The 23,824-nt window shown below is 43.7% G+C and overlaps 1 protein-coding gene across 1 annotated transcript in view; it reads right to left on the bottom strand.

Annotated features, from left to right (window-relative positions):
* Positions 1-587: 587 nt before the first annotated feature.
* The window catches only part of adgra3 (adhesion G protein-coupled receptor A3), a 29,516-nt gene continuing 6,279 nt past the window's right edge, over positions 588-23,824 (bottom strand). Inside the window, exons 2-19 of the mRNA XM_030431410.1 lie at positions 20,692-20,763; positions 15,668-15,739; positions 10,129-10,200; positions 9,946-10,017; positions 9,290-9,450; positions 8,513-8,726; positions 8,197-8,361; positions 7,474-7,675; positions 7,181-7,327; positions 6,467-6,625; positions 6,090-6,257; positions 5,721-5,928; positions 5,351-5,559; positions 5,070-5,194; positions 4,822-4,945; positions 4,098-4,243; positions 3,089-3,184; positions 588-2,375 (exon numbers count right to left, since the gene is read on the bottom strand). Coding sequence (XP_030287270.1) covers positions 917-2,375; positions 3,089-3,184; positions 4,098-4,243; positions 4,822-4,945; positions 5,070-5,194; positions 5,351-5,559; positions 5,721-5,928; positions 6,090-6,257; positions 6,467-6,625; positions 7,181-7,327; positions 7,474-7,675; positions 8,197-8,361; positions 8,513-8,726; positions 9,290-9,450; positions 9,946-10,017; positions 10,129-10,200; positions 15,668-15,739; positions 20,692-20,763 — 3,871 coding nt within the window. The 3' untranslated portion in view covers positions 588-916. The remainder of the gene's footprint in view (positions 2,376-3,088; positions 3,185-4,097; positions 4,244-4,821; positions 4,946-5,069; positions 5,195-5,350; positions 5,560-5,720; positions 5,929-6,089; positions 6,258-6,466; positions 6,626-7,180; positions 7,328-7,473; positions 7,676-8,196; positions 8,362-8,512; positions 8,727-9,289; positions 9,451-9,945; positions 10,018-10,128; positions 10,201-15,667; positions 15,740-20,691; positions 20,764-23,824) is intronic.

The raw sequence follows: 23,824 nt of genomic DNA on the forward strand, positions 1-23,824 counted from the left end.
TCTTAAACTATAAAAATGCAGTGAACTGATTCAGACCGAGAGGTAAGTCAGGTACCTGGCGTTCACTCAGTAAAAACTCATATTAAACCACTGCAAGTACTCAGCAGTCAAATCACACCTTGTGTCTCTTATATGCTCTCTCTCCAACAGTGGTGTCAAGCTGTGAGTGGGACTCCTGCTCAGCTGTGGAGGAGGCGCACGATGGAGGGAGCTGGAAGAAGAAGCGGCTACACTCCTCTCATTATCCTTTCCTCTCATGGTGGCTTCACCTGTGCGTCAGCTGTCAATCACAGCCCCTACATCAAGTCAGCGGGAGACCAGAATGTACGGTGCACTCATCAAATCTGCCAGCAGGCAGGGAGAAAACACCTATAGAGCCCAAAGACACAGCCAGTTGCAATTAAAGTGCTGCTCCGATGTGGAGAAAGGAACCCGAGGCCAGCTGAAGGTCAGTGAAAAACCCAATTACCAGCTTGTCATATATTGTCAGCAAGAGTAATTCTTGGAAACAAAACAGCACCTTTGCACCAGCTGCAGAGACCTATGAGGAGATGGAGGGAGTTAAAAGAAGAACACAACACATTCAATTAGACAAACTTTTGTTTTTATTATTGTGGGGACAAACTAGTGAATGGAAACAATCCCCGGGGTGAAGGGACGCGCGGGGCCACAGCTCAGACCATGCAGTTTTATGTACACAAGTCTTAAATGGAATAAAACTGGTTTGGATTAAAAGTTATAAAAATAGACCATTTACAAAAAAAACGTATCTACAACGACAGTTCAGTGGCAGAAATGATTTGATTCTACATTTTTTTTTTTAAAGTACAATTGTAAAACAAACAAAAAAAGACATTTCACAGTTTCAAGACAAGAGTCACGTGTCACGATGCAGTCTTTGGGACGGAAACTGTCGCTACACAGTAGTTTCATGTTTCCACAAGCCGGTCTTTACACTGGCTGCACTCTCCGGGCTAATTAAAGGCATCGGTTGTCCATTTTCTTTAAGTGTGCCACCATTCTGAGTGACCAGGTTGAGCCCATATGACTTGGGTTGGCTTTCTAGTTCTGTGGTGCTGGGCTGCTTAACAGGACCAGATTCATTACCCGAGCTCGACGTGGCAGCAGCAGGGACGTGTTCAGTTTCTACAGTCACCACTGATCCGTTCCCCACGCTGCTGCCACCTCCTTTATCTGCGTAGCGGGAGCGGCGCGGCAAGCTAGCGCTGTCGCTGCTGTCCTGCTGTAACTGGCTCTGATGCCGCTCTCTGTAGGCCATGTAAGCCGCCCGCCTGCTGTTGCGTGCCGCTACGTCATAGTGGTGGTGCCGCCTGTGGGGCGCACTCTGCACGCTGCCGTCCACGCTGGTGGGGACGTCGTAGGCGTACTCTCGCAACACAGTCAGCCGACTCGCCCTGTGCGCTCGCGCTCTGTTTTTGTGATGCCTGCTTGCGTGTCCGTTGGGGGCAGCTGTTGGATTGTTGATGTTGTTCATCGGGCGGAACTGGACCTCAACCGGTGCCACGTGCATTTTAATTTCATTGTCTACTGAGTGTTCAGTCAGGCTGTTGTCCAAAATGGCTGCACCGTTGGCTGTCGCCGGTGCCGACGCCGGTGCTGACGCAGGCTTGCATTGAGCTGCCTCTGCGTGCAGATTGGTCAGCTTGCTGCCGTGGGTGGAGTTGCGCATGCTTGGCCCGCTCTTGTTTGTGTAGGAAGAGTCTGCACTGCTGTGGCCACACTTTGTTGACTCTCCGTCTGCTTTGTCAGCAGATCCTGCTGTGGATGTCATTGCCACGCCCGGCTGAGGCAGAAGGACATCCTCCTGTGCAGAGTAGGCTCGTCTCCCAGAGCAACAAGCCTGGGACCAATAGCGTTTCAGATCCTGCCTGTTGACACAGTGATGTGCCACCATGAACGCCCCCAATGCCAGTGCAGCCACCCCAAACAGGCAGGTGAACGCTAAGTCGAAGGGGTGGTCTTGTGATACAGCCATGGCCCCAAACACCCAGAGGGCCGCATATAGCCCCAACGCCCCTGCTGCACCCATCAGCTGAGCAGCGAAGGTGTGCTCATTCTCCAGGGCCGACAGGGGCACAGCGTGGGGAGCAGACAGCACGGAGGAGGACGCCTCGTGAGGCTGGAGCTGCAGTGTGAGGGGGTGGCACTGGCTGCTGGGACCATCGGCCCCGGCCTCGGCGTGGGCTGAAGAGAGATGCTGCTGCTCGTCGGTGGGCTCCTTGAACTCGTAACGGCGCTCAGGGTGGCGCCGCAACTGGAGTAGAATGCTGAGGAAGTACATGCAGTCCACGAAGATGATGAATCCCACAGGGCCATAAAATGCACCGATACTGGGCTCCCATGCCATCCAGCAACTACAGAGAGAGACAGACAAGATCAATCGTACATTTCATGTACAGTAACACAGTAGATGTGGCTTTTTTTTCACTCTTTCAGCAATCACTTCAATTATTTTGCTCTTTCTAAAAGGAAAATTGCCAAAAGTGGTAATAAAAACAATACCACATCTCATCTTAATCTGTCACCTTCACCATTTACCTCACAAAAGTTAAAATGACTCTTTGAAAAACTTCAACAGTTTTACAGTAACTGTCCCATTACATTTAGTAACACAGGCTGGATTCATCTTGCTCGCAAGAAATTAATTAAACTCCAAAGACTTCAGACAGATACGGGTCCAGATTTCTCAATTAGTCAGCCACGTTGCACAATCTAAACAGCTGCCACTGTAGAGAGGGTGGTGGTGGTGGTGGTGGTGGTGGGGGAGCTCGCTGTAAACTGGCAGCAGTTGCTTGTTGCTTGGATGCGCACACCATTAATAGGCCTCTATAATCACAACTTCAGGGAATAAACTTTTCCTACCCTCATAAAAATATCCATTATTTACTAAAGCAATGTAGCCTGGCCGGTCGATAACTAAAGCCAACTCCTCCCGAGGACAGAGTGTAGACGATCTCTCGGGCCCGATGCTCTTTTATTAAACACTGTTGTCCAGATAAAATATCACAGCATGAGCACATCCTCAGGGATGGGGACTCTAATTGCTTCCAATACAGGCACTACTTACTATGGTGCATTGGTCCGGCTGCCGTAGTTTCTGATGTTAGCTGCTGCAGTGATCCCGCAGACAATGATGGGTATCCCTCCGCCGATTAAGTAGAACCTTTTGGGGAAAGCACAGAGACGTAGTTCTGCTTGTGTCTTTGTGTTTGTAGGATGACAAGCTGGCATGAGATGGACACAGAGGTCCAACGGTACTTCAGGCCTCCACACTGACACCATGTGGCAGTGTGGAGGAAACATGACCACTTATAACAACAGTAAGCTCATGGACATACTGAACAAAGTACTACAAAGTATGTACACCTCACTCATCATTTCACAGTATAGGCACATTATTTGTGTTAACATATAACAATAACAATATAAATGATGTGTGCTCATAAAGATAAAGATAGGAGTAACATATATGAAGGAAAGAGTTCGCCCCTGATTGATGATTGTGTCTAAAAATTCCTCCAAAAAACATGAAAAAACATTCCCGTATTTGTTCTGCAGAGGTAGAACCTTTACAGTGAAGTTAGTATTATTGGGACAAGATTTAAAAAGACGACATGAGTGCGGACTTTTGTGTCAGACTGCTATGTCTAGAAATCCAGCATGATACCGAGAATTGGATTCAGCAGCAAGCTGGGACTGTAAGAAAGCTGTAATTAACAACTCTCACATCCTCGACAGTGCCTGATGTTAATAGGGACCAACCATTACATTGTTTCCAGGGACAATATTAGTAATCAAAGAGAATTTGGAATAAACAGTGACTGAATGTAACTAAGTACTTCAGTGCAATTATGAGGTAATTGTGTTTTTTACTTGAATATTTCCACTTTCTGCCACTTTAAACTTCCACTCCACTGCATTATGGAGGTAAATATTGTACTTTTTCCTTAACTACATTTATCTGATACCTTTAGTTGCCAGCTACATGGCAGAGTCCGATTGTATAGTGTTGATAGGCTCTTACTCGTCAGCGCAGAAAATGCAAACGCATTTACATCAGAGAAGCGGTATCATACCTCAGCATGGGTCGCGGTGGTGGCGGAGGTTCGTCCAGCTCTTCGTAGCGCTTGGCTTTGCGCGTCACCTGTTTGTAAATGTTGCGTGCAGTCACACCCACCCACAGAGCTGTAGCCAGAGTTGAGTAGTGCAGCAAGATGCCCACCTAGAAGAGATTGCATCATTTTATATATGACAGTTACTAAAGAAATGCAATCAATCTCCTCTGTCAGAATGATAGACTGCCCCTGTTGTTTAGTCTCAGATAAAAGTAAAAATGATGGACTCCAGTACATAGAGGGGTTTAAATGGCATGATGATCCTTAAGTAATTTGGTATCGAGTATGTCAGCATCAGCCGGAGTTGAAAAATCACCCTGTGAGATGACTTTTTAGGCCAGGGGTGATTGAATAAATAAACAAAAACTTCTCTGCCAGAATCTTCCATCCTGGTACTTTTTGCATTGAGAAGTGTATCAGTAATGCGTCTCAGTACAACACGCCATGGTGCAGCATTGCCTCCAGCCACGGAAACCATCTACTGTACCTCTGTGGATTTTCTTTGACAGTTTCCACAAGTTTTATGAGCAGAGTGAAATCAACCAAAGGCAACTTTCTCGTTCTTTTTTTGTTGTTGTTAAAAACATCCGAAGCACTTGTTCATTTTAGGGTGGTGACTTTTAAGTTTAGTGGAAAGCATTCACAGTAGCACAGTATTGGAGGTGTGTGGGCACCGTGTGCTTACCGCTTGGCAGACGCTGGCGTAACGCGTCTGATTTATGCCGCCTACAAAGACCCCGCAGGTGAGGGAGATGTGGAAGCAGAGGTTGACCAACATGTGCCAGGATTTGCGACTCACACGGACAGACCTGGAGACACGGGAACAACAAGTCGAAAACATTTAAAAGGGGGAGAAGGCCGTTGTTGTTTATGGGTGGACACCAAATAAACATTGTGACTTATAACAAGAAAATAAGGCAGTCATATAGTTACCTGTGGTGGTAAATGTAGCTGATGATGATAGTGAGCAGGCAGAGTAGCAGTATGATGATGGTGGCGTAGATGACTGGGTGCAGGGGCTGAATGCTGGGAGGGACATCCTCCCCACTGTTGAGGTCCTGCAGTGCAGATAAGGTGATTAATCCTCAGTTTAAACAGTTACAGTTATAATACCTACAAACCACTCTAAGTGCCAGTTGCAAAGCACCTTGCACACCATAGTTAAAATTCCCGCTTCATTTCATACAAACAAAACAAGGAATATTGAAACCTACCATCAGCAGGCCATAGTTGCCCAGAGAGTTGCAGGATATGGTGGTGAAGTTGGCACTATGGTTCAGGATGCGGCAGCCGTCGCTCTGCCATCCTCCATGGCCTCCAACCAGGCTGAAGTTCCAGGAGGCAGACACCGCGTCTGAGCCGCGGGCAAACCGCCGCAGGGTGATGTTCACGGGCGTCCTGAGGACGTGCCGGGACATGCCGTCTGATGGGAAACAGACAGATGTAGATTTTATTGAGGCCATTTCTTCCATTTTGGTTGCTCGAGTCTGAATTTTTTTCAGATTTCTTCTCTCCAAATAAATAAACAAAAAAAACCAAATACATATTAAATACCTTACTCTATATCAAAATATTGCGACTCACCCATCTTGGCCATGATGACAGGGGTGGCCACACTCCTCCTCTTTCCACCATCAGCCAGTTGGGACGAGTTGCCAGTGGAGGGAAAGAACTTGCCGTTGCGGAAGCCCAGTAGATGGAGCTTGTAGACCGTGTCGTCTGCCTGCCCGGGGAGTGCAGCCTGGGTAAAGAGTGACTGAGGAAACTGCAGGGAAGCCTCCGTAATGGTGTTCTACAGGGACAAAAGATAATATGAAGTTTAAAAAAATCCAACCATTTCATAGTCTTTACAGTAGATCTATAATTTTGGTTTGTGCACATTTTAGGGATTTTGTTTCAGTGCAGAAAAACAACCTTCTCAAAAAATTGTTATCATCTTTGGGAGGAGCTGACCTTGTGAAAGATGCTGGGAAAGGAGCTGGTTGTATTGCATTTGAAGGTGAGTTGGCGGTCCTGTCCAGGTGTGCGTTCAGGACTGGACTTCTGGAACAGCCTGCAGGTCATGCCGTTCCAGTCGTTGGCCCTGACAGTGTGAACCTCCAGTGCTATGTTGGGGGATGTCTGGGAGGACAGCAGGAAGAGTGAAACACGACTCTATTCATCCTAAAAGCAGAGTTTCGTACCAACCACGTAAAACTTAAATTGTACAGTGAAAAATCCCATAGGGCCCCCATTTTAATCGCACAAGCAAAACAAATTCAAAGCAGTAGGTCTTGGACAAACAGACTCTGTATAAAAATCGTGCCCCTTGTGTTGTTAAAAGGACTAACCAGGGAGAAGGGCTGTGCTGTGGCCAGACGGTAGCCAGCGATCTTCTGAAGGCAGGTGATGATGCGGGAGCAGGCCATGGCTTCGCGCTGAGCATTCCAGAGCACCTTCTCATCTGCCAGCATCAAGTTACTGGCCATGCTTACCATCACCTCACCCAGCTGGGAGACAAGGAAAATTCAGACATGAGTTAAAACACTGAGAAGTCGTTATTAGAGCTTCTGAGAGCCAAAGAAAGACATTCAGCCGCAGATCAGCGGCTCTTATTCTCAGTTACTTGAGTGGAAACATAAGAAGTGAATATCTTCAGCCAGAAACTTGTTTGTGTCACTACAGCACTTAACACATGCTTGAGGGGAAACACTTGACTTGTAGCTAAGCGACAATTAGAAGCACATTTCAAGTATGCCTTTGCCCAACTACCGAACAACTTTTATATGCTTTGAATCTATAGTGCACCTCGCCATCAGCACTTACAACAAGCTAGGAGCTCCTTTACTTTAAAAACGTTCCTTCTGTTGGCTGACAGCTGCGCCCAAAGTTGTGACGAGACATCCTTTCTCATTAAACAACATGACAACAAACAGCTGTTGAGCATTAATCTATTTGTCCTTGAAAGGAGCAACACATGCATTCGATTCCACTGTGAGGGTGAGCTTGCAAAAAGTGCTTCTTTTCTGTGTTTGGTAATGTGATCAATTAATCGCAGTACTTACATTAAACCTCTCGACAAACTTGCCAATCTTTTCAATCATCTCAGCCACAAAGATGATGTCCATCTTGTCTGAGAAGTTGGCAGCGTCGTTGGTGCAGGACAACAGGCGCTGAGCCCTGGCCACCACGCTGGTCTCATTCAAAGGCATCTATTGGAAAGATACAGAAAGAGAGAATCAGTCTGTGTTTCACCCAAATTTGGTCAAAGCACAAGAGATGTGATGTGTGAATTACTATCGAAACACTGAGGAAGAAGTCAGTGACTGGTGTTAAAGGGCAGAAACCAGATACAGACCTGGTTGATGACGTATAGAAACCGCGTGACATCTTTCTGGAACTGGCAGCGGGAGTAGTCGTCGTCTGTCCACACGCCCTTGCGATTGCAGTAGCGCCACGCCCGCGGCTCCTCGCCTGAGCTGCCCGAGTACGTGCCTGCGCTGGAGGGCAGTCTGTTGCAGGGGAGGTGCGCTCTGATCCCTGCCACGGTGCGCGGCCACCTGGAAGGAGCCAAACACATCTCAGTCCTGCTGCTTCCAGTCCTCATTAACTGATGCATGCCGTGTCCTTACTTCCTCCCGACTCTGTGTCATGTGAGCCATGATGTGTGTGACATCAATAGCAACACAGTAATGTTATTACTATGGCAGAGGCCGTGGAGTAATTCACATGATCAACCACAAGGGGGGGCCACAACGCTACGTGTCACACTTGAAACACAATGGTTCACATATATTGACGTTTGAGAATGGATCCGTTTATGCATGCAAGTGTTCAATTTTGTTAAATTACAAAAACCTATTATTAATATCTATGAATAAACCTTTTGCTTGTTGGTGTAATTTAGTTTCTAAAAAAGCCCCAAAAAGCCATTTTAAGCCAATTAAACAGTTGAAAGTGTGAAATAATTGGATCTAAGTATGACCACAGCTCCTTCATTACACCAAGTGATGCCAACATCAAATCTAACAAAAAATTCTTAAGGCCACATGTAGAAGTGAGTCAGATTTTGTGCACTAACTTGAACTCTCCCTTGTTGTTAGCGACGCGTTCAGCTCCACAATACTTGGCAGAAGTCTCCAAGACCACGATGTGGACAGTCCTGGTTGTGTTGCCCCTGCTAGTTCTGACCCGGCACTCCCAGTCCCCAGTAAAATCAGGCTGAATGTTTGAGATGGTCAACGCGCTGATGGGAAACAACAAGGTGAAATCAGGCAAAAAGAGCTGGACAGAATGCATTATTTATCCTAGAGTGAAGTTAAACTGTTATAGAGCTAAAATGTGTCTTTTAATTTAATTCTGACGATCACAGATTTGATCATGAATCACAGCCATACCTGGCAATGAGAGAGCAGTCCTGCACCATGTGTCTTTCAATGACGATGCCTTGGGCGGCGTCGGGCTTGACCATGCGGCCGTCTTGGTACCACAGCACCTGCATGTCCTCGGCCACGAAGGAGGCCTGACACTGGAATGGCAAGCTGTCCCCCTGAAAGACGACCTGTTGCTGGGACGGAGTCAGCTGGAAGGAGGGCAGCTCGAGTGGAGCATCTGCGGAGAGCAGACATCAGATTTCAGGAAGATGGTCAGGTATTCATTTGTCACAGACAACTAAACTGTTACATGGCTCATGTTCCGGACAAATAACTTATACATTCAATAACTCTGGACACATAACCTTTTTGTTTCAATCTTTGCACATGTTGTGTCTTGCATTCTGGGTACATGTGTGCTACTTGTCATTCATGTCAGGCCACAGCTCCTGCTAGATCTGTGCCATGTATTTCATAATCCTTCGCTGTGATAGGTGCCAAACTGATAAGACATGAACAAGTACAAACAAAGACAGCACTGGCCTGGGCAGCCCTTCTCTTATCTCCCGTGTCATTGCACAAGCCCCTGTTCCCCAAACACCAGCCGCCTCAGCGATACCAAGACAGAGGAATTAAAGAGACGGTGCCCCATTTTCACTCTACAATCTGTGTCACAACTCAATATGACTCTCAACCTTTAAAAATGTCATATGACATAAATAATGCAGGATTTGATGTTAGGGTGTTCAAACTACATTGTAGGCCGACCGTATGTGCTATGTTAAATCAGGCTGTCCCTACCACAGGTGAGGAGCTCTGGCCTGATGGAGGTAATGTACTGGCCCTGGAGAGACTGGGGGTAGGAGCACTTGGTGTTCTTGACCACAATGTTCCTCTCCTTGAGCCAACGCAGCAGCCACTGAAGGTTGCAGTCACACAGCAGGTTAGGTGTCTGAAACTCCCTGAAAAAAACAAACAAACATCCAGAAACAGGGAGGAAGACGGGTTCAGTGGTGGGGAACTATCAGATACTAAGTAACAGTACATGTGCATTATTTTCTCCATTAATAGATTATTGTTTTTTTTCTATCAAAAAAAGGCAGAAAATGGTGAAAAAGAAAAATGGCAGCTACTGTCAGTTGCTCAAGTGATATGCAACGTCTGTTTGCCGTGAATATTAATTTGGCAGGTGGCCAATTCTTACATACTGCCCCTTTAAGAAGCTGGAATCAGAGGATTTTGACTCAAATCAATTAATCAGTTGCATGAATTGTTTGCAATTTTTACAATCTACAACTAAGCAATGGATTGTTGCCTGTCTAAAACGACAAAAAGCCTTATTACCATTTGTTTTGAAATCACACATTTTCGTTTCATAAGCGTACGATGCACATGAGAGCACATTGATGCGTGCAGGTGAATTCAGTGCACGACATCATGCTCCTTTTCATACTTACAGCGACTTCAGAGACAACAAGCTGTCAAAGGTCCCCTGAGCCAATGAAGAGAACGTGTTTCCTGAAAGGTTTCTGGAAAATAACACATGGACACACAGGAATAACAATATACCCCAATCAGTTACGAAGATATGATTATGTAAATGTCTCTCTATATTTTCATAAAAAATACTGATGACTTACAGTCTGATCAGACTGGTGAGGCCCTTGAAGATGTCTACATTAAGACAGCCGATGCTGTTATTGGACAAGTCTCTGTAACACACAAAAATCTGATTTAATTCTTCCACATTTTAGAAATAACAACATGACAGCTGCAATACCCTTAAAGACCATCAATTAGTAAACCACATTAAGGCTGGGTGGGAATGTTTTCCAGCAAGACAAGCCCTGAGAATCAGATCGCATCCTGAGAAGAAAATTGAGAAACTAAGAAATGTTTACTTTGCTGCGATAGATTTTTTTTTCAAGTTCAACAGAGACAGGTTGAGGCAAAGATCCCCAAAATTTTGCTGACAGATTTACAACTTTCAAGGTGACTTCAGATAACGTCTGTGTGGGCCTCGGGGGGGATCTACACATCAAAGGCAACACACTCTGGGAGATGATTAATCGCCTATGATTAATGTCAAACATGCCAAAAGTGTGTGTTTCTCCTCTGGATGTGACCTGACATGATGTCTCTGGCAAACATCAGATGGAAGTGTCTGAGACTCTTGACGCCTTTCAGGGGCAATCACAGACGAGCCCAGGACCAACATCGAAAAGACTGATATCCTACCTCTGTGAATTATACCTGATGTGCAAATATTTAGAAAGTACAACAGCTGCAAAGAGGTTCCGTTCACTGGAGGTCCCAGGTAAAGTGTGGGTTGGGACCCTCCCAAGCCTAAACCCCACCCGACAAGCTTAAACTCATTAGTCTCACGATTAAGTTGCTCTTTATACGATTACTGTTGCTGTAGTTGTGACCGCAAGAAACACTTTTCATGTCAGAATTTTGTTTATTTTGGGTAAAATATTGGATAATTTTACTACTTTACTTTAGACTTCCAGAAACTAATCAGATAAAACAAGGAAGGAATTTTAGCCTTTTTATATATCTTATATAAATTAAGAAACATGTACACAAGAATTATGCAGCAATTACCAAAACAATACGTATTCTTGCCTTGAGTTTTGTATTTTAATGTCCACCTGTGAATTTCTGTTCTTTAAGCTATATAATATAATTTCTTTTTTGTCGATTTGGAGGCAACAGAACAACACTGAGATATTAACACCGAAGTTCTTATGACCAATCTGTTGGCAAAGAGTTGCCTATTTAAACAGTGACAAAACAGAGTAGATCAGGTAAAGTCATGACTCCTGCCAGCAGATAAATGCAATTTCATTACTTGGCTTTAGCTCGGTTTTTGGTCATCATCACTACCAATATATTTGCGGCCCAGCAGAACAAAAACGATTGGCTGAAAGGTGCCAAAATGTTCTGCCGAGTTGAGAGAACCTACAGAGTTAGGTGATAATCCTCTATAAGTTTGTCACTATGACCACCATCTTTTTCAATACATGTCGCTATTTGAAGCACTGAAACAACATCAGTGTTTATAGAGCTTTTGCTTTTGGCTGTTTGTATCAACTCTGACTGTATGTCTTGATCATGATTATGTAATTTATTCAATTGATTTTTAATTTTGACGATAGGAGACAAACATGACAACGGGGTAATTTGGTTAATATAAGAATAAGCAGATATTGTTGAAAGTCAAGCATTTAGCATATTCCCAACCTTGAAAATATAAAAGGTAAAATAAAGCATTTTCTCAGACTTACTCTTGCAGCTTTAAAATTGCTGAGGCAAACAGCTTTGATAAGTTAAAAAACTTGTTTTTTATCCAACAATCCCACTTTAGACTCATTCCCACAGAGATAACATGAAACAACCCAAGGTTCAAAGTAGTCACAGCACCTTCACAATAGCTGTAACACATATTCCACTGTGAATGATCCAATCATTGAGAGGTGCCAAGTAAAGAAACAAGAGCCTGGGAGAAAAAGACAGATCATTACCTCAACCCACCAGATAAACTGTATCCTGGGGTGCTCGAGGAATGTGATACTGACACAAAGTGATACCTGGAAAATGACTGTCAGGCATACGCTCACATCCGAGCATTTATGTAATTATTGGTGTTGGTCCTTAAGGTACCAGCTGGGGAATTTACTGTGTGAGGTTATTAGTTCCACTTGGAAGAGAAGGAAAAGCTGCCTTTTGCAGGATTGCCAATTTGGTGCTAGCATTGTGTGTCAGGGGAAGGATAACACAGTAGAAGTGAAGGGGTGGAGGGAGGGGGCTCCCCCAGCTCAAAGCTAACTTTCATCTCACTTTATCGCCTAGATTCAAATACTAGAGTTACAGCTACATGAAGGGGACTTGAGACAAGCTGGTGAACACTGTCATTTCGTTGAACTCGCTTTTAGGAATCATTATAGTCTAACTAATGTATTCAGAACTTTGCATTTAAAACCACATAACAGATTTTCCTTGTCTGGCTTTGCACCTATTACTGACTAAACTCTCTACTCTCCATCTGCTTTTACTAGTCGACTAGTATTCATTACCAAAGACTGATCCCAAATGTGTCTTTTAACCACAGGCATGCAGCACATTAACAGCTTGGAGGACTGTTTCAGTGCAGTGCTTCAGTCGCTGATGATACGAGGAGCAGAGGCAAAAATAGCCCGATGTGATTAGGCTCTCGAGAAAGAACTGTTCAGCTGCTGGTGGAATGCAGAATAAAAAGGGCTCAGTCCAGAGACATCCATGTGGTCTGGGTGTTATATATTGTGTTTGCACACATTTCTAAGTGTAAAAGTGTGTGGAAAAAGTGTGTGAGCTGTGTTTAAAGTGAAGCAAGCAATAGTGTTTTCTCCCCCCCCCAACACTCAAACTCCCAGCACGAATAAAGAAACCCAGACAAGTGGGACCAGCTGACTATTTTGAGATCAGATGTTAGTCCTGTTGTAAAGGTGCAAGTGGAGACTTCTTTATGTGCCAGTCTTCTCATCTGTGGACCAGGTTTTAGCTCCACATGGAGAGTATTTTAGTTTGACTCTGAATCAGTTTTTCACCATGCATTTGCTTTACATTTACGATGTAAGGTCGATTGCCAGGTCCATTTCCTAACAAGGGGACATATTTAAAATTGTCTGGTTTTCTCAGTTTTCAACTTCCATCACAACGTTGACCGCTAACAAATAATGTCTTTGAAAATGCTGAAAAGGACTAAATAAAGCTGTTGGTGATTAATCGATTAGTCAAGTCATTCATTTTGAAAACAATTTAAATAAATGTCAAACTTTTGCTGGTTTCAGCATCGTAAATGAGACATTCTGCTGCTTTTGTGTCATTAATGATCTTAAAATGTGCTTCTTTGTTCATTTACATCTTAGTTCATTTATGGTTGACACAAGGGGTTACGGTAGGCTTGCCATAAATACTTCTACGTCTGAATTATAGTTCAGCGTTCGATTTCTCCTGATGACGCACCACTGCTGCGCTAGATGAATGCCCTGTACATGATCAGGCAGCATCATGCTTCAATCACATTGCCCACAGTATCTGTGTTTACATGCTTTGGGATGTGAGCGACTGTGAGAAAGTCCAACTTTTTTCAGAGCTGCATATGAGACTATTTGATGAGATCACATGGTTTCATTCATTGTGTTTGAGTGTGGGGTTGGCGCTGAGCAAAAGATTTGCAGTACAGATTGTTTGGCTGGATGTGTGCTACTGAAATGGAGGGAAAAAATGAGGATTTAAAAAAAAATAAAACCCTTGCATCATGTTGTCACTTTACTCTGAACAATGTTAAAAAAAAAACAGAAGAAGCAACTAAGCCTGTGCACAAAGCCACAGTAGGCAAGGCACAGAAGAAGCTGAAGTGTTTTTCAGCCACTCTCCCAAACCCATATTTCCCAAGGCAGCATGGCAATCTGACGTGCAAACTTTGCCCACAACAACTACTTTGAGTGCCTCATTAAGAATAATGGTCCATATGTACAAAACATATTATTCCAACTTCCGCACTCTTCTTTTTAAATGTCTTCTTGGCCGTTTTGTGACAAGACGCATAAAGTAATTACGCCCTCCAAACGGCATGTCTTGAAATGAGAAGTAATCTAATCAGGCAATTCTGGGGGGGGGATACACACAGTTGGAGGGCAATCACAGTCTGGCATGAGTAAAGTCAAAGATAAGGACAAAGCGATGGTAGAGAGTGCCAAGGGTGTGTAAAATAAATGTGGCATAAATACTGGTAAAAGTCTTTTTTTTAAACGTACTTCTTGCTGCAAATTAATTTCACTCCCGTTTTCCAAAGACTGGGGGGAAAAAAAGTTGGGTGGATGCGTAGTAGTGGATGCCAACTCTTGATGTACGGCTCCTGTGTTTACATTCCCAGGGTCCAGCACTACCTCATCGTCTCCTTTGCTCGTCCTCTCTTTTCAGCGCTCCCTCCCTTTCACACTTGAGTGAGTGACAACTACCCTTTGAAATTAACTCAGACGGGTGGCGGGGCCAATTAAACCTTGTCGCCCTCGGGCAAAACCAAACTGTACTGTGGAACAAACCACGTGAGGTTGCGGATCACTCTGCTGTGATGATAGGGGAAGCCTGTATGAATAGCTTGTGTGTGGGATAAAGATTTTGATATGCAGAAGACATATAGGCAGGCATGAATCCATCCGAGTGTGGCATGAATATGCATCGAGGACGAGAGGAGGGAGTATGAGGCCAGGTCTGAGCCAAGGCGCTGACTGCCTTCCTGTCTCACTCATATTGCTCCGCAGCAGCAGCCAAGCTCAAGTTTGTGTTGGCAGCGGATGGGTACTGTCGGATGATTCCAATTCACGCCGAGTTCTTGCTCTCCCTTATGCACACACACGAGCAAAGTGAAACTCACGACCATACACCAACGCACAGTTTCTGGCCTCCCCCACTCACACAGCACACATGCCAGACGGACTCTAGCTTTATGTATTCTCTGCATATTAAAATTATCAACGCATGATATCCATAGACACCACACACGCTTTAATATAGCTCCTCTTTTTTCTGTGTGTGAAAGCATATACGGCCTCATGCTGTCTGCAGAGGTCTCTGGCAGTGGGCCAGACAAAACAAGGCAGGCCAAATAGACTGCCGTCTGACCGTGCTCCCTTATGGACACTGGATACACTCTAGACCTGCTACAACACGCAGGGCACTTTGCATAGACGGATACAAAGCAACAGCTGCTTTAAACACAATATACGGTCAGTCAGTGCTTGAAGCTGTGAAGCAGTCTCTTGACTGAATGCTGTTTAAATGACACTCCCCAGGCTGTTAAGAAATTAGTAAAAGACCACAAAAACACAATTAGCTTTAAAATGTTATATATCAAATGAAAATGGATTAAACAGCGATTCAAAACGACAACAAATCCTTGAACAAAAGCGGTGACTGACAAATAATTAAAGCAAGCACTCCGAATGTCCCTTTAAAAAAAAAACCTTGAACTTCAATGTTTTGGGTTGCAAATCAAAGAATACATCAGATAAATCCCACAGGGGTTGAATGTGTGATTGTAGAGGACACACACACTCACACACACACACACACACGTGCGGAAACCACATGAAAGAGACAGCGTGGTGCAGGAGCTCCACCACCCATACTCACAGTCTTTTGAGTGCTGGCAATCCGAGGAAGGCGCCTGGTTCAATACGACTGATCATGTTACTCCGCAGGTCCCTGTGGAAGCAAAATTCAGAATTTTAGGTCGAGAGCAATTCTACCAGCAACAAAATACAACCCTGAATCCAAAAAGGAATTGGTACCCTGCGCAAAACATGAAACAGAGAGGGATAAAATGCTAATCCTTTTTGTTGAAAACAGTACAAAGACGATATATTTTAAAGGGGCTCTATGGCGTTTTGGAGAGGAAATTCTAACTCATATTTACAATATTAATAAAGTGATAATAAAAAACTCAACTCCCTGCCGATTCAAATTTCTTCCCCAAAACTACGCAGTACACCTCAACTTGATTTTGGTAAATATATGCTTATTTGATATCTAAGCACTTTAATGTGATTGCTGCTAATTCTACACATGAGCATTTTGTTGACTTCGTAGGTAAGTGTTATGAAATATTAGAGGGCAGTATGCATGAACCAACACGGCAAAGAAAGGCTTAGATTTCCATCCTTAATACATGATGAAACAAATTCACTGACACTTATAATAACATAGCTACAATATACGGTACACAGTACAGTGCACGTGCATTTCCTTCTTCTATCCGATGGAAACAACCGCTCCCACCAGCCTCACCCAGCGATCATCACCACACAGCTGTTGTCACTGACAATCTAACCCTCAAAGGTGCTCTCCAGCTCCCACACGCCCCACACACAGACGCGCTCTCAGACCTCCCTCTCCTGAGGTTCAAAGGCTTGCGGTCACAGAATTCCTGCGGCGCTCACCTGCGCTGGCACTGCAGAGTCACTCATTACAGTGGAGGTTCAGGAGGCTTTCTAGTCGCCACCTGAACCCACACAAAGGGCCTCTGGGTAACTCTGCCCGTTTGATGTCGAGGACCTGTCATCTGAAGGTGGGTAGGTGGCCATAGATAAGTCATAGACACACAAAAAAAATCTTATGCTTGTTAAAGCTTTTGATGTGAGCTAGCAGACTTGGCTTCTCTGTGCAGGGGTGTTGAGAGAAAAATGAGAAGGCACCACAAAGAACTCAAAATAAAATCTTACAACCAGTTTTAGGAGTGTCTATTGGTTGTGCAAACTGCCATGTTGAGTCTGATTTGTTTGTTGCTGAAGCCGGTTCATTTTTATGTAAACTTTGCCTGGATGTGCAGCTGTTCAGGTTGACACAAAGCTTCTCCTGTGTCCGTCTGATGAGTCAGGAGAAAAGCTCTTCTGCTTCAGTTTGAAACAGGTCAGATATGCAAGCAACAAATTACAGCGAAGATATCTGCAGGTGGGCCTCACAGTTCAGCTATCAGTCACACCGGGAAACCTGTAAAATTGCCCTGAGTAACCACTATTACTTATTACTAAAAAAGACCACTGTAGTTCTGATATCCTAATACGAGTGGATAAAATATGGGGAGTCAGACTGAATCAGTCCATGCTTAACCATCCATAGCTGCACTTCAGATTCCAAAGACCGCTGACCACACATGACCTGGCACCTTTTAAATCTATTTGCAGAGGAGAAAAAAAATGCCAGGTTTTACTCGACTTGCACAAATTGAAATAGCTGGCTGGATGTTTCTCGGTGCGTTCCAGAACTGTTCTCGAGCTGGCCCCAAACCAAAGGGTGGTTTTGCAGCTGCTGCCATTTTAGTGGCACACAAACTTGGTTCCAAAGGTGTCATTTATAACAATATTAAAACTCACACGACATGGAGCAGAGATTAATTGTAGTTCTTTTTAAAGTTTGTTTCTGGCATCATATTATGGTGGAAGGTTATATACATATACTGTGTATATGTGAAGGGTTCCTGAAATCACACTGACATTACCTCAGAGCAGAGAATAACTGAGGGTATTGAACAAGCCTCCTTGTAAATAGATAATAGCAGAGAACTCATAAAAAACACTTCTCTCCTCAACTGCACAAACTGACTAAAGAAATCAAGCTCAAAGTGAAACTGTGTACCTTTTGTTCACAAATTCATACACGTATGGCCACTAGCTTCTGTTATCTCATATGAGCAAACTGGAGCAGATAGATAGTATACTACTTTTATAACACTTCTCTCCTTGTGCTACCTGTATACTGTAGCATTTTCCAGTACGCCTTAATTGTGGTTTGTGGAAACAATGGTTGTGGCTGTTTCAGGGCAACAACATGTTAACCGTACCCATTTAGTATGCAATCGATTCGACAAAAGTGATTTTGTAGCAACAATATATTAAATGTATTGAATTGAACAAGGGCACATTTATTGCTTATGACTTTCATTTCACTTTTCATTTGTACAAAAGATGAATAGTCTCACTGTAATCTCACTGGTTGACAGCACTAAATAAAAGCAGCGTTGCAATATAAATGTATAATTAACTTTATATTTATGCTTAACTTGCTTACATACTTACTTCCACACGTATTGTGCCATTTCTGAATAGCCAACAATGAATTCTTCAGGAAACACTGCACACTAGAGCGGTTATCCTTGCTCTGTTTTCCACAATAAGCATTCCTCCACAGCAGCGGATTTAGTAAGGAATTAGCATGTGACAGTCGCCTAGCTTGGCTCCTATTTCTATGAGGAGAGTGATAATGGGGATTCTGTGTGGCTTATTTCCAAGCAGGGGCACCTTTGGCCCTGACAAAACACAGCGGTCTCCACAGTTACTTTGCAATTTCACGCAGAGTGCTGGATAGGCGTAATCGATTCTCTACCCCTCTCTGGCACTCACAGCCAGCTGCTGTCTCAGTCTTCACGACTGCATACAGGCAGTCCAAATGAGGGAGAGTTTCTTTGTGGACTAAGGGGGGAAAAAAGAAGCTGTGAAGGCGGGAGGAAGGAGGGGTGGAAGGCAAGATGGAGAACCTCGGCGCATTCAAACAGACTTGAGAGTTTTGGGAGGTGGGGGTGGGGGGTAGAGGGACATTTCAGAGAGGGAGAGGCTTCAGCATGCAGAGTGTGTTTGGGAATCGTACTGCTGACACCTCTGGCCTTGGCTTGGCCTCATTACAATGACAAAAGCAAGCAAGCCATCTAGCAATCTCGCTTCACTGGTCGAGAGTGGACAGGAGTGGGGTGGGGTCTGTGAGGCACAATGGGGGCTGCTTTTGAAGGTAAACTTGCCTGTGGATTGATGCATGCAATGGCAGGCAGAGCAGACTTTACAACCAAGTCGACTGGCCATTCACAGACAAAGCACATAAGTGCCTTAAAGGCTTTCTTGGTGGAGAAAGATCAAAGCTTTCTTTTTTCCTTTTACACATTCAGTACACAGTCTCCTGTATATCCTCTAGCCCTGAGCTCGAAAAACTAACATCTGACCCAATTCAAGAGCCCACAAGGAAATATCCTGCAAATCTTTAAACAATCAAGGCATATAAATGTCTCATTCAAATGGGAGTCAACTTGAGAAAAGTCATGCTGGACACTTTCTTAGAACAAATTATGACCAAAGATGAAAAGGAAAGCAACACTGCAGGTGGTGTATAATGGTAATGCACAAAATCAAACTTTGAAGTCTAGCTGTGAACTGTATCAGCAGGGGCCAAGGAGATGACAGTTGTAGAGTGACATGCTGTATTTGTTGAACAATAGTGCATGCCAAAATTGACAAGAAAAGTCTCTAGTAGTTTGCAAAAATATAACGATTTTTCTTCCGAGTATGCCCCAGAAAACAGGAAAACTAATAATCTAAATCTAAGAAGATTAAAATCAATGGGCATTAATGGTCAGTTGTATCAGACAAGGCTAAATGCCTCATATACGTCTGTATTCCTGGTCTGTTAAACCAGACCTGGAAGCGCAACAGGGAAAACATGCCCTTAGAATTCCAAATCAATGCAGTAATGTGTTAGTGCAGCCTTGGGTAAAAGCACGGCCATTAATGGTCTGGTTATTTTATCTGCATGAAGCCATTCCGGAGTGATAAATCACCCACGGGCCCGTATGTGCAGGCACAGAGCCATTTTCTTGAAATCTCTGTAGGAAGGGAACACGGGTGATGACATTCCAATCCCCAAAGTCAGAGTCACATGACATGAAGGACAACTCAGAATCTCAGAGAACATGCATGACTATACCGATAAATGTCTGCACCACCGAGATCTAATTTCCCCCTTCCTCTCACGACTTTGCCACAGTTTCTTCCCTCAAAAATGTTCTCCTCCAAGATTAAGGACAGACAGCTTGTGTTATATACTCGTATTACTGTATCTTGGGGAAGCAATGAGGTTGTATATATGTTACTTCTCTAAAATGGGCCACATCCCCAGAATACCTAAGCAGCTGTATGTGGAGAGTATGTCACCAGGCAGACAACAACCAGCCCTTAGGGCTGTACCTATAATTAGCCTTTTCTAGTACCATCTCCAGTCTTCCACCATTGACTGATAGTCTTGACTGAGGCTAAGTGCTGTGTGGACGCCTACCCATTTTCTATGACCTGGATGTTCCACTGGCATGAGGCCAATGTGAGTTTTACAAACCTCCGATTACACAACTTCACTTGTGGTGTATGATGGAGGGTTCCTGCTAATGCACTCGTAGAGATACATATGATGTGAAATATCGGGAGGCCCCACCATTGTGAATACCATTGGTGATATTTCATGGAAGCATAGAGCTTTAATGTCCACTTTGTGAGATGGAAAAAATATATTTTTTAAAGCTAAGATTAATCATTATGATGTTGGTCTTAATTCACGCAGATTTCAGCTGCCAAAGTAAGTTTGACTTGCTTATTAATTCTTCTAGGAATTACAGAGTACCTCAAAATGATTCGTGAAATGATTCACAATATAGTAATTATGCAATACTAGATACATTGCAATACAATCATCGAAATTTCTGTGCAACTTAGAAAGACCATTAAAAAGGCAACAAGCAGGAATTGGGTATTAATTCACTACACTGTTGTGTTGATATTTTGTTAATATTTTGTCCCACCCCATTCATTCTCATGCATTAATGTAGAAAAGGGCAAAATACTTACAATTTTTCCAAAGCAGACAATCCAAAGAAGGATCCATTCCTGAGTTCCTGAATCTTATTGTTGTTTAAAATTCTGTGGAGAGAAAAATATGTATGAACACAAAGAAACAAAAAAGGAACCACAGCATTTAAAATCAAAAGAAAAAAGTCTGTAAAATATTGGATCATATCTGTTCTTTTAATATACAATGCATACAGCCTAATGTCTTTTATTGCACCAAAACCAGCTGTGTGTAACGTATCATTTCCAAGATACTGTGTTATTGTTGGCAGCTTGCGTGTTTCCGTCAATTTATCACACAAAGTACAATTTAACATGAAATTAATGTTTGCCATATAGCAGTAGTTAGGATAGGAAACAATCCACAGCACCCAAAGGAATGTGTGTTAATTAAACTGTGAGAGTGGATTCAAAAGGATGTAGAGCCTTGTCCAAAAAGTGGAACGGTGCCACGCCGCTACTTGTTGACGGATAACAATATTAAGTCTCACTCTTTGTCTTCTAGCCACTCTTAGCTTCCATTCACAGATTGTTTCCCACCGCCAGGAAGAGATCAGAAGGAAAACAAGGTGAACTTCAGCCGAGTATATTCTTTCATGTTGATCTGGCAGCATCTGAGCGCTCTTGAGACAGGTAGCCAAAATAAGATGAAGAGTGACGTTTCTGTGAAGCCTCTTTAACTTTAACAGGTAGACATCATAATCTGATCTGCAGCAGCAATGACTCACTGGTGATACACTTGCAGATGTTTTTGTTTCCTGTTACTGCCACAAAGTTTATGTACCAACAATAAGCAATCAATGTTTTTGATGAGGCAAACCGACTAAATCTCTAGCTGGGCTTACATCACGTCAAAACCAAATGTCTACAGAACAGGAAAGATACAAGCAACAAGTACACATCCTGTTATGAGAAAATCTGTCATCGTTCTAAACTTTATCACTACGAAAATAAAACTGAGCTTGAGAAAACCAAGTCCAAGTGTGAATTCTTGATTGCTTCCTCCCTGGTAATAAACCAGTTTTTATTATCCAGTTTATTCCCTGCTCACAGCACAGGCCGATTCTCTGCATAAAAAGCTGTAAAGCCAAGCTCCACTTTCTGTGCCCAAGTCCCTGAGAGCCCTAGTCTTTCGCCCAAACTACTCCCAAAAGGGTCTGGGAAATCAATAGCACTGTTAACTCCCAGCAGAAAACCCAAACAGGGACTTGTGGTTAGGCGTATGTTTCTGGCCAACAAGGGGGGGATGTGGAGGGTGACATACATGCTAGTGGCACCCACAACGCGGGGCCAGATTGGAGTCATTATGGGGTGTTGAGGGGTTGTTTTATTACAGGGTTGGACAGTGGAGACTCGTTGGAGATTTGCTGCTTGGCTCCCTGCCGCTCAGAGAGAGCGCGCACACAAACAGTTCCTGTGTTTTGCAGGCCTCCGAATACTGAAATGGCAGATGTTAAAACATGGTGATGTACAAGGCTGCAAATTCTATCACTGCCTGTGTACACATGATGTGATGATCTAGGCAGAGATGCTGGGCCTCCCAAGATTGTGGTCACAAAAGCCTCACTTATATTGAAAAATAGTCAGAATACCAACTGAATGGATTTACCTCGAGCCCTGTGTGAATTTAGGAATGTGGTTCTCAATCAATATAATAGTGCACAAAAACACCTTACAAAACAATAGAACTGCAGTTTGGGGAAGCTCATTAGGTTTGGCTTAGGCTGCTGGCACCAGAAATTAAGGAAGCAACTATTTCAGTTTGATGCCAGTTTGCAGGGTCTAACAACGAAAATGGGCGAAACTTCAGGAAGAACAACAGAGGATGTGCTGCCAAACAGATACCACACTTTATCATCTTTAATCCATGACTGTCAATCACTCTTTTTATGTCATTGTAAGCTAATTTACAGGAGTACAATTAATGTGGAAATACGACTGACAAATGTAACCCTGTGACAAGGTTTGGCAAATTGTGCTTATATTTGCAAAACACAGTAAGTCTATCAGATACGTAGAGCGGTCACAAGTGAAAAAACAGATTATGAAATCATCTATCTTTCTTGGTAATCAGTTGAAACTGGCTGCATAAATACACATTTCTAGCCTTGTGACTCTACGGGTTGTCAAAATAAATCTGTGAAATAGAGTTCCCCTGAGAGTCATGAGCCCTTTTTCTTGCCCTCTTTCCGTCCTTCCCTTCTTTGCTTGCTTGACCCTCCTTCCTTTGCTAGCCTCGTCCCTCCCTCTTCCTCACGACAGTAGTGTGACCTTGGTATGTTGGAAACTGCTTCGGCTGCAAAATTCTTCTTCACACTTGCATCGGTGAGAAAGAAATACCAGTGCTGACTATATGAGCACGGCACACACAGCAAAACCTCAAATCTGCATGGAGATTATAGCCATTAAATCACCAGCATTGTCACTGGCCTCAGGACGTCTGTAACTAGACCGTCTGCTTCCTCACTGTCTGTCTCTGGACGTCGTCTGAGGTCTCCAGGCAATAGAAGTGTCCACGGAATTTCTTCGGGCTAGGCCTGAAACGATGGAGGAGGGGAGTCTCCCTTATCTTGATGCATAGATAAAACCTGCTTGAACTCAAGCCCGGAACAAGCTGCAGGGGGATCCAACCAAATCTCACATCCTGTCCCCTGATACCAAAGCTATAAATCTCAACAACATTTATGGAAAAAGCTGTCGCTGAAACCAGAATTTCTACTCCGAGTCAGTGAGTAATATAAAATACATTGGCCTAGATTTCATCTCGTCCTCAGAGTGAGTAAATATGAGACTACTGAAGGTAGTCCTGAGTTCTTTTCTACTTACACCTGGGAAAGCATACGTATCTGGCCGTGGGCACATAATCCAGAGAGGGACTACAAATGGCCAGCCACTACACAGTCCCCTCCCGGGCAAATAGTGTTTTAAGGACAAAGCCAACCGATGCTCTCTCAACACTTTCTTTATGCTCAGGAGGCTTTTAAACAAAGGACTCCCAAGAGCGGAAGGCTGTAACCCTTCAACGGGTTTTCAAATAAGTTTCAGGCTGCAGTTGAGCTCATAAAAACCCTTCTAGAGTGACTTCCTCTGAATATAGTGGATGGAAAAGTGGGCCTCATCTCAGGTGGAAAAG

Source organism: Sparus aurata, chromosome 10 (assembly GCF_900880675.1).
Source record: "Sparus aurata chromosome 10, fSpaAur1.1, whole genome shotgun sequence".
In the NCBI taxonomy this organism is placed as follows: domain Eukaryota; kingdom Metazoa; phylum Chordata; class Actinopteri; order Spariformes; family Sparidae; genus Sparus; species Sparus aurata.